This window comes from Drosophila subobscura, chromosome O (genome assembly GCF_008121235.1).
Source record: "Drosophila subobscura isolate 14011-0131.10 chromosome O, UCBerk_Dsub_1.0, whole genome shotgun sequence".
Classification (NCBI taxonomy): domain Eukaryota; kingdom Metazoa; phylum Arthropoda; class Insecta; order Diptera; family Drosophilidae; genus Drosophila; species Drosophila subobscura.
The window spans coordinates 3,009,695-3,020,831 of record NC_048533.1 but is presented as its reverse complement, the minus strand read 5'-3'; the positions used below and the strand labels follow the sequence as shown (position 1 = coordinate 3,020,831).

At 50.6% G+C, this 11,137-nt stretch overlaps 2 protein-coding genes across 2 annotated transcripts; one reads left to right on the top strand and one right to left on the bottom strand.

The window, feature by feature from the left end:
- Positions 1-220: 220 nt before the first annotated feature.
- Positions 221-2,970, top strand: LOC117897263 (sphingomyelin phosphodiesterase 4). The gene is made up of 6 exons (XM_034805987.1): positions 221-345; positions 405-1,522; positions 1,587-1,856; positions 1,922-2,219; positions 2,276-2,536; positions 2,611-2,970. The coding sequence occupies exons 1-6, from the start codon at positions 313-315 to the stop codon at positions 2,914-2,916; spliced, it is 2,286 nt and encodes a 761-aa protein (XP_034661878.1). The 5' UTR covers positions 221-312; the 3' UTR covers positions 2,917-2,970.
- Positions 2,971-3,006: 36 nt separating this feature from the next.
- On the bottom strand, positions 3,007-5,369 carry LOC117897264 (cytochrome P450 315a1, mitochondrial). Its single transcript, XM_034805989.1, has 6 exons — positions 4,826-5,369; positions 4,545-4,754; positions 4,177-4,382; positions 3,746-4,110; positions 3,468-3,674; positions 3,007-3,404 (listed from the first exon to the last, which is right to left on the bottom strand). The coding sequence occupies exons 1-6, from the start codon at positions 5,056-5,058 to the stop codon at positions 3,081-3,083; spliced, it is 1,545 nt and encodes a 514-aa protein (XP_034661880.1). The 5' UTR covers positions 5,059-5,369; the 3' UTR covers positions 3,007-3,080.
- Positions 5,370-11,137: the final 5,768 nt, after the last annotated feature.

Below are 11,137 nucleotides of genomic sequence, written 5' to 3'. Positions count from 1 at the left end.
AATCTTCTTTTGCAATCAATCCAATAAAGATAAGTCATGAAAATCAACCAATCTTGTGGAGAATTGAATAATAATTCGAGTAAAATTACAGTTGTAAAGCTGAGAGTGCTAACTAGCTGGTAATATTAAGTAGAACATCAAAATCGAAGAAAATGGTTTAAGATTTTCGGTATATTTGCAGCATATTTTGGAAATGAAAGGTTTCCAAGGGTCTGTCGGTGTCGATAGTTCCGCGGTCACACTGTCTCACATGCCGGCCGCCGCCGTAAATAAAAACTATATTTTCATATAACGCACATAAAGGACTGCAAAATGATGCCAGCCATACCGCCCGAGAATATACTGGTACGTAGACAAGCAGGATTCTGCCAGTGTTTGCTGAATTTCTTGAATTTTAATTACAGAACCGCGTTCTGTTGGTGCTGCGATATCCCCCAGTGGAGCGGGTGCACGAGCTGATCATGCTTATGGAACGCTGCTCCCTGCGGGAACTGCAGGAGATATTTCCCCACATAGTGCACCATATGTTTGGGGTGAATGGCAATCCCCTGGGATGGGGACTGCGCACGACGACACCGGAGAGCGGAATTAATGTGTACAAAATACTGGAACAGTTCTTTGGCATGCGCGGCACCTGGATGATCGTGTGCCACAGGCTGTTGGCCGAGCAGGCCAAGTTCGACATTGACATCAGCCTGTTGCCGGGGAAAATGGTCACAATGCTGCAAACGGGCCAGAGTCCCCTGTTCTACACGGATCTGCTCAACATTGATCCACAGACGCACCAGTTGGTGTCGCTGTCCCTCAATAGCTTCGACTTCTACATGGTTCACTTCGTGTTGCACGGACTGCAGCCGCTTCACAGCATCGATCCCGTGGCCATGCAGATCCACAACACGCGAAGCAAGACCGTCTATCTGCTGCTGGTGAGCGAGTACCTGAACAACTTTCTGCCTCTCTTTCCGGACGCACGCATCGAGCCGAGCTACTTAGGTGCTCAAGGCATCAAGGCACCGCAGCCCCTGCCCACGCAGTCGCTGCAGCCGCTGCGCCAGCCACGCTACATTAAGATCCCCAGCTCCTACCGCAATGGCAACAGCTCTGGCGGTGGCAGTGGTGGCCCTGGAGGCGGGAACATCTCGCCACAGTCGATGTCAGCCAGTGTCACTGCCGCCCGCAACTATGCCTGGCGCTCGGAGTCGGTCCTTCACTTCTTTTCTGACATCTGGCTACGCTTCGATGTGGAGACTGAGCATCATCTGCCTGGCAGCGACTGGGTGCGCGCCGTCCGCACCCTAGTCAAACAGATTCACTTCTTCGCCAGCGCTGCCCAGGCGGACCACGGCTCGCTCTGTTCCCTGCGCAAGCTGTCCCTAATCATTGTGAAGGGGCGCATATATGCCTTCCTCTCAGGTCTGATTGATCGCTGGCCGCTGGACAGTTCCCTGCTGGTGGTCCTCGAACTGTGGCTCAGCTACATCCAGCCATGGCGATACACTATGGCCACCCTCAACAGCAGAGTGTGAGTGATAGATCCCTTACGAATCAGGCAACGAAGCCTTGACCATCTTTGTCTTCTCTTTCAGTTCCGGCCACAGCTACAAGCCTGCCATAACGTCCGCCTACGATGCATTCATCATGGACAATCTGATCGTTTACACGCACATCTTCATGCAGCTGCTGCCGCACTTTGGGCGCCTGGATTACACGGTGTACCGCAATTGCCTCATGCTCAACCGCCTGGCCATCACATTCGGCGATCCGGATCTGGTGGATCGGCTGCTGCGCTTCGAGCGCTTACACTCTGGAAACTCCTATGGATTCGAATCGCCACTGCGTCAGACGCACTTGCTAAAGTTGGTGTAAATTTCGTACCCTGTTTCGGGCACCTTTTAAAGTGTATTTTTGTACATTCCTTTAGCAAATCTCCGCCGCAGAGTGCCCAATGGTCGAGCATGCCCAAACTCTTCAGCGACATCATGCGCATGGAAATGGAGAACTTTTTGTTTGTCATCAGCATGGCGCGGAACCAGGTGCTGCGGGAGGTTTCGCGCCTGCGAATGGAGATCTTGGAGAAGCAGCGCTTGGAGGGATTCCTCAAGAACTTCTTGCACAGAATGTGGCACGAGCCGAGCCAAGACGAGACGCTGCTGGCCGATGTGTCCCGTGTGCCGGAGGTGTTGCGCCAGTGCATCGATTATCTCTGTCGATCGTTTCATGTGAGTGCGGTGACCTGTTCGTTCCTTCGTTCCTTTTGTAAGCCCTCGCCTTGCAGGTGGATCAAGCGAATCTCTCCATGCATGAGACGCTGCCCGAGGAGTGTATCTCGCCGCCTTCCATCTCGGCAAACAATCGCAGCTTCTTCAATACCAGCGACTCCCTGATGGACACCTCAAGGCTTAACCCACGACAGATGTCACTGAATGCCTCGAACTTGACGGCCGCCATCGATCCTGCGCTCCTGCCCATCCAGACCGGGGAGATTACGTATTTGGTCAGACAGCTGCACACGATATCGAATGCGATTAACCAAAAGGTGCGTTGGGTGCATTGCCACAGCAATTCCTTTCCCCTCCAAATCCCTCTTGTGACCTTTTCTTTGTCCTTTAGTACAAAATCCAATTGCAATCCTGCTACGAACGTCAGGATTTCCTTGGCAGCCTCACGCGACAACTGCTCCTGGCTCCAATGATCGAGCAGTGGTTCGATAAGCGGGACGGCAACACGGACATTTGGGAGCGGACGGTCACGGCGCGTGTCTCGCTGCGGCCTCTGGCCTCCCTCTCCGTTCTGTCCGTTGTGGCCTGCTTCATGGTCATGGCATTCGTGTTCCTCGGATCTGCTCTGAAGGGGCTTGGCATCCTCGTCGCCCTGTTCATAGGCTACATCCTGCTAATGGCGCTCTGTTGGCCCTGAATTGTTCGTTGTCGTCTGAGATTTATATATTTGTATAAAACTAAAGAGAAACTACGATTACGGCTAGGGCTAGGGCTAAGGCTACGGCTACGTCTACGTCTACGTTTAGGATTACGATTAGATGAACTGTGTCTGTGTGTGTATGGGTGTAGCTGTGTGCAGTATCACTCGGAGGAACGCGGCCGTAGGGCCAGGCGCAGCGTCTGGTCGGGCACTGTGACCATTCGCAGCATGCAGTCGACGGGCCGCTCGTTGAGGCACTGCATCTCGAACTGGGTGGCGCTCTTGCCCAGCAGCGAGTGCAGCTGCTTGAGGGCCACACGCCGGCCAATGCACGACCGCTGCCCAATGGCAAAGGGCAGGCTGCCGTGCGACTGGTGCACTTGCTCCGACCGGCCCACACACCAGCGCTCTGGCAGGACTCGCTCCGGCTGCTCAAAGTGTGATGCATCGCGACCGGCGGTGTACAGGGAGAGAAGTACCATGGTCTGAAAGAGGACAAAACGAATGAGCAATCGATGGTTTCTGCTGCGGAGCTTCCCTTTACCCACATCTTTCTCAACCAAGTGGCCTCCAAGGTGCGCATCCTGCGGCAGGTAGCGTCCGATGAACGGCGCCACGGGGTACAGGCGCAAGGACTCCTTGATTAGGCCATGCATCAGCTGCGACTCGGACGCCCTTCGCTCGCTAGCAAGGCGACGCTGCAATTGTGGCTCCCGCGACAGCACGAACAACGCCCACTGGCTGCTGAATGCGGTCTGTGTGGGACGGGGAAAGGGATTCGAATTAGACAAGCGATTCGGTAGCTGCTGCCGTTTAAAATCCACACCGTGTCACCTGCTGCTATGACCAGATCCACGAATATCCTCTTGATCATCTCCCCAGGCACCTCGGCCGTCTGCAGTCGATGGAAGAGAGTCTCCTCCCGCAGCTCCGGCTGTCCGTTGTCGCCGTTGAACTCTCCTCCAATGCAGTGGTCAATGATGGCGGCTCCCTCGCGCAGCACCTCGTCCACGTTGCTCTCAAAGTCGCGCCAAATGCGGAGGCGTAGCAGCTGGGCCAATCTGGGTGGAAAGGTCATCAGGCGCGAGCTATGCTCGAAGACCTTGTGCACAATCTGGGTGAAGTGGTCCAGAGCCGACTGGATTTTGGGGCAGGTCAGGACATTGCTGCCAAACATGATGCAACAGAGCACTGCGGGGGGAGTGAATTATAGGTTTGATTGATCACGCATCCGGAAATTGCCATGGAAATACCCACCTTCTATGGACCAACGATAGAGCTGCTGCTCCAGCTCCGGCAACTCGTAGTGGCTGCCCTCTGCAGCTGCCTGCTCGGTGCTGGTGCGCCACTGGTCGACCAGCTGCCGCGTGCAGCTCTCAATATGCACGTCCATCCAATTCAAATTTCCGTTGAGGAGCAGGCGATTAAGTATACGCCGATTGTGCAGCCACTCCGTCCCCTCCCTGTGGTGTGGCAGATTAGACATGCAGATGGATGCAAAGAGAAGCAGCCAAGACATGAGATGAGATGCGAATGATTTGCAATTCATAGACAGAGTCGCGGCGGCTCGATGTACGCCGTTCGCCGTTCGTCTTTCGACTCTCGACTTGTGTCGCTCCACTTACATAAAGAAGAGTCCACGTTGGCAGGCATGCCGCTGGTTGTAGAGCGTCCAGGCATCTGGCAGCGGATGCTGCGGATATTGACCCTCATGCAGGAAGACTCCACGCATTAGATTGGCCGACGACACGAACACCGCATCCTGAGAGCCGCCCAAGCGCTCCCTGAAGATGGGACCGTACTGCCGATGGCGCGCATCGATGTACTTGTGCAGTCTGTTTCGGAGAGAAGCTCATCGATCTGTAGAGGAATACGTTCTAGTCTCTGGGCTGTATTTTCTACTCACTGTGTGGCTCCGCCAGCGGCTATCAGATCCAGCAGAGTCCCCACCACAGGCAGGCCCTTTACGCGGGGTATGGGCACGATATCGCCCACTTTTGGCTTGCACCTGTTGCTGCCTGTTGTCGCCTCCGTGAGACCGGCCTCCGCTTTGCCGCAGAACTGCCACAGAAGGCGGACCAGAAGCGTCCTCAGCAGGTGCTGCAGCCAGCGCAGTAGACTCGTCCGCTTTCTGTTCATCTCTCTCTCTGTCTCTCACTCTCTGTCTGTCTGTCTCTCTCACTGACAATGTCCCAGCAGGGGGCGGGCGAGGGAAGAGCAACAGGGCTCACTGCAACACGTAACACACACGTCCGACAAAGGGCCAGGCTAGGTCTGACTGATTCGCCATGCCGCTGAGCCGCGGCCTTATAACCGAACAGAACGGAATAGCAGCAGCAGCAGCCGCGGCAGCAGCAGCAGCAGCAGCGGCACAGAGAACGGAGAGCAGGTAGGCTCTGTCTCGGTGTCGGTGTCTCTCAATTGATATGCGCAACTCCCATAAACGTCCACATCCACGCTGCTGCGTGAGCACCTTGGTTTTCGTCTTCCCATTGTGCAAATGTGTGGGGTGGTCCGCCGCTGCGAGACGCGCTGAGTGGACACAATAGGCACAAGTCGCTCCCCACTCGATCGATTCGTGGGGATATTGCTGGCCATGCAAATTTTCGGGAGGTGCAAGCGCGAGAGAGAGAGAGAGAGTGCGCGAGAGAAGCTTCAGGGCTTTCAATGTTTTTAATGATATAAGCTCCTCACTTAGTCGCGCTTTAGCCAGCCATCAAGTTGTTGTGACTTTATAGACAGCTCCTAAATGTATTATTAGTTAAACAAAACACTTTATTGACACAGTTATTCCAGTGCAACTCGCACTTAAACTGCTCCTCAAAACAGTTGCTTCTGCCTGCACTTTAATCTGCCCAAACAATTCCACAGTTATATCCACTTAGCCGCGTCATGCTCTCACTTTTGTAGTCTGGTGTAAATTTGAGAGTTGCATCGGCTTATATTTCCGTTAATACGAATTTTCGAAGTGGTGTTCTTGATCGAATTTTCGAACAGCCATATGTTTGCAATGCGACTATGTGAAAGAAGAGCACAGCTAGTCTGCGCACAGAATTGTTTGGCGCGCAGAGTCTTGAATTTGAATGCGATGTGGAAGTGGACTTTAATTCGAATACAAATCCAACAAAAAAACGAGGAGGAACGTTGTGAGACGCGTCTTAAGCCGCGTCACAACTCTTATACCCGGTACTCAGTACTACATCTGCAACTTAGCGGTTATTTGTCAAATTTTACATTTTCTCTTCATCTGTCATCTACATCAACAACACTACTCACGCCAACACGCTCCTTTAGCTCGCCACCCTCCCCTAGAGACACACACTGCAGAGTCAGGGCAGAGGCAACGGCAGAGTTCCGGCAGAAGATGAGTCAGAGACGTGTCAGGGGAAGAGGCCTCTGCCACTGCGCGAAGCAGAGTGTGAATGAGAGAATGTGTAAAAGCAACAAAAGCTGCTGGACAGGGTGGGTTTAGCCGCTGCAACTTAATTTCTTCATTGTGGCCATAATAATGATCCAATCGGATCCCAATTTGGTGATCAGATAGATATGGTCATTCCCTACGGAATGGCGTTTTTAGTTTTCTTTTATCTTAAAAATTGTAGATTTGGGAGGTTTTCGCCCTTTTGCGGGGGCGGAAGAGGGCGTGGCTCATTTTTGAAATACACTTGTAACAGTGTGAGCATACAGAAGTCTGGATGCAAAATTTGGTGGCTCTAGCTTTTATTTATTTTCCATTGTGACCTCTGTGTTAAATAAACTCTTTCCGCTTCCTTTTGAATGAACACAGATCCTATTTCGAGCACTAACATGGAACCCAATTTAGTTTTAAGCCTCAGCCAATCATGAAATAAGTCCGACAGCATAAACGTCCCATGCCGACGTTGCCCCTGCGGCCGCAAATTTGAAACAGATGCACTCGCGCGGCTGAATAGGAGTGCGGCTGGGGTCAAAGTGTGGCATTAATAGCGCCATATTTTGCATGTGTCAGTTTAGATGACACTAAAAATAAATCAAGCACGGTCCATAAAAAATACATGCACAAACAAGAACTAGACTAGATAAACCCCAACCGAAATGCGGCATTCAAAAGTTGACAGAAAAGAAAACAAAACGCGCCCCGCGGCAATGGAATTTATTTATTAATAGTTTGTATTTTAATAGCTTCGATGGGTGAATACACAGAGAATACAATGAATACAGCCCCAAATCACGACCCAAAACGCGGCTCCACTTGATGTGGGTTCGCAGCCAGCAGCGGAACGAAAGACCTTCCTAGGAAATCGCTGTCATATTTATGGCATATTAAGGGGAGCAGCAGCCCCCACAGCCCCATCGAAAGGGTTGAAATAAATAAATATTGTTTTCCCTCTCTTTCTGTCACGGCACGACGGCAGCAGCACGCGACATGCATACAAATAATAATATGGGCAGGGCAGGGCGAAACGGAACCACAATTCATATATGAAGATAATATAAAATAACATGGAAAACAACATGTAACGAAATGAGCGAAGGATTCACCACTGGCCCGAGCAGCCACCGCAGGGGCTAATGCAATAATAAGAGCGACTCGGAAAGAGCATAAATAAAAATTGCATATAAAAAGGGGTTGGGTGGGGAGGGAGAACAAAGGCTCATGGCAGCATGACGCCTTCCTTTCCGCTTTTATGGCCACAAGGAGTGGGCAGAAGACTGGAGGAAGTGGTGGCAGTTGCAACACCGGAAACGGCAACGAGCTTCCATTGAGGAGCGTGGAGCAGAGATACTTACCCGCGGCATGGCTGTCTTTTCCTGCGTGTCATTAGGCGGAGTCAACACGAAGAAGAGTGCCTGCGAAATGGAAAAGCTGAGATGAATGAGCCGCCGTTTTCAGATCCATTTGTATTCGGGAATGAATAACAAACGAGACATCCGAGTCCCAAAAAAATGTGACTCGAGATTGCGTTTTGATTGAAATTCGTCTGGCAATGGAGCTCCAAGCCATGGAGTTGTCCGAATTGCCATAGAGAATCTCCTTGAATCTTCTACAAATGAAAATTGGCTCAAGAACCAGCTCGAGAGAGCTCGAGTCTCTCTTTCAAAATCCCACAAAATTGGCCAAATAAGCCAGCTTGAAACATAAGCGGAAGTCCTTACTGCCTTTGCATATCCTTAAGTGCCACAAAGTGCTGCTACCATCATTTTCCTCCTTCTCTCTCCCTTTGGTGTGTCTACGGGTGCTTATCACACCCTCAACCGCACTGTGAATCGGATACAGATACAGATACAGATACAGCTACAGATACTGGGATACAAATAGAGAGATGGAGAGGCACATACGAATAGTGTGCATCCTGCAGATGTCCTGTGGTGTGTGTGTGTACTTCATGGGTGTCTGCTTCAAGTGCCTCCCAACTGCCTCCTCCCTGCTCCTCCTCCGGATCCACATGCTTTTTGTATCGCTGACCATGACAGCATTTTTCTTCTTCTCCTCTTTCAGGGGCTTTTTTTTTTCGAAAGGGCTGGGCTCTCCACGTGGCAGAACCTCCCACTCCCCTACAGCAAAGTGTCCAAAACATAAATGACATTTATATTGGTTATAGTATTAGAAGGAATGCTTGTTCTCTGCTGTGCTGTGCTGCGCTGCTCTGCTCTGGATCCCCAAATACGATACGTGCCAACGTTTTTGGGGTCATAAAAATATAAGCCACAACAACAAAAGACCTGGGAACTGCGAACTGCGAACAGCCAACAGAAACAAACAATTTATATGACGGCCAACAAAAAAATACCAGCGAAAGGAAAGGTCAAGCTATGAAATATGAGAAATTGCACAAATATTGCCCCCCAGCCCCCTCTTCTGTTAAGAGCATGTGTGGGAGTCGCGGCAGTGCGCTTCGTAATGGAAAAAAGACAGTTTAAATTTTGAAGTTTACCGAATTATATCCTTAAGTGGTAGTACTGTCAATGCCTTTAGAGATGTGTCATTTGAGAGAATTTTTAGCAGGCTACTTTGTACTTTGGACCATCTTGTAGTCACTGCAAACATTTTATGAAACAAAACCAGCTCCAACCCGAATTTCCCACTTAAAATGTGAACAAAAACAGAAGCAAGAAACAGCAGCAGCAGCAATAACATTTTCCAATTTGCTGGTCACGTGGTCAAAAGGCTAAAAACAGAGACCGAAAGTGGTTAGTTGCGGGCGACGCGTAATCCTGGCCGAAAGAGTGGCTTCAAGAGTCAACAATTGCGTATACGCCGCGTGCGTCAAAACGCAAATGTCAAAATTGGCTTTGGCCAAAAGAACATGGCAGGGGCGTAGAGGCAGAGACAGGAATCACTGAAGGTTGCTATGCGAAAGAGGGGGGGAATGGTATTCTATGGATTGGTGGTTCGGGCATGATGGGCATTTGCCGCTGTGAGTGTGTTGCTTTGGGGTGGAGTGTCTGTGAGTGGCTTAGGCAGAATGTGCGTGCCTATGGCATATTTGTTTGTGTTCGCATACACCTATAAACATACATATGAACGTACGTAGAGAGAGGGAGGAAGAGAGGTGAGCCCGTGGGGGGGCAAGTTCAATGGCTTCTCTCATAAATCCATCGCCGCAGCCAATGCAAATAAACAAAGCTGCGCCCATGCCTCCCGTGCCTGCTGCCTGTGCTCCTCCTGCCTGGATGTCCGATGTCCCATGTCCAGGATGAGCAAAAGGATGAAGCAAAAGTCTGGCCATAGCAGGCAATATTCGCAGTTGAACGGATAGATAGACAAACACTAAAACAACAGGCAGAGAGCGAAACATGGAGCTCGGGATGGGATGGGGAGACACATACAGGATACAGGATGCATGCCACGTGCTGATTAAAACCTTTTTGATGAAGCAATGCCCTAACCACCCCGAATGGTAGTACACCGAAGAGATGGGATTGGTTTTTGGTTACCAGAAAGGAGGTAGAGTGGAACATAAATTGTTTCTCTTCTAAACAGAGAAAAGAGTGCATCCCCTCGGTTGGTGCACATCCCTCCTATCTTTGATCACTTTACAAACCGCCTGCAGGTGGCAACAAACTTTCTTACTTCTCAGTCTCCGCCTTCACTGCCTCCCCCTCCCTTGTTCTTCTCCCCTTCTCCTGCATCTACTTTCTCTCTTGCTGCACAGAAAAGGGTTTTCTCATCCTTTGCTGCTCACTGACCCACGCAAATGGAAGGGCAAACCCGAAACATAAATACAAAATGATTTTGGTTGATGATTTGGTTTTTGTTTTTCCTTTTTCCTTTTTTTCTCGGTTTATTTGGGGGCACTCTGTCCTGGCTGTTGTTGTTTATCCTTCTTGGCTGGACCCAAAATCATATTAATGAATATTCTTTACCCTTTTTTGGTCATGCTTTTGGCCTCTGGTCCTGGCCAGGCCTGACCTGTGGCTGGAGTATGGGCAATGGGTAGGCGACCGATGCAGGACATTAATTACGCAAAATTAAATTTGATATCCTCGCATTAGCCGGCGGAATCCTGTCGGAACTGAAACGCTTCAGCGGATTCTCTACCCTTTTTGAGCTTTCAGGGAAGGCCTTTTGAGGGGGGGTGACCTTTTAGAGGGGTGTACTTTCAGGGGCAGTACTTCAAGGGGAATGTGGCAGAGTGGACCTCCTCCTGCTGCTTGGGATCAGCTTATTTAAATTTATGTTTCGGTTAAAAAAAGAAGTGGTTCCCCTGCAATGCGAAATCCGCTTCTGGTCATTATCCTGAGGGAGGCCCAGAGCCCAAGGGTTGGTGCCAAAAGCGAACGAGAAAGAGGATGTGGCGCCTGCAACCCGAAATTTATTTTGCCCCGCGCATTGCGGACCTCATTAGCAATAGTTTTGTTTGGTTTCGTCGGGAGTTTGGCTTTTTGCGAGAGGCATAAATCATGGTCCGAGTATCGCAGTGCCTGGCAATGACAGCAGCGGCGCCATCGATGATGCTTCCCTCCAGTGGGGGAGAGAGAGGGTTGGGCGGGTCATTGCTCCGCTTATCAGTTTGTCACGAGGGGAGACCATAACAATAGCCGACTTGCCAGTGACTGAACTGTGCGTCCCGAAATCTAATTAGACCACAAAATGTGCGACAACACAAAGAGCCATTGTGGGAGTGGAAGGGAAGGGACTTTGGGGGCCATGACTGGGGGTCATGGGTCAGTGCAATGCATAAATCTCAGTGCAGTGGGCATAAATAATTGGCAGCTAATTTTAATGGATTGGGAA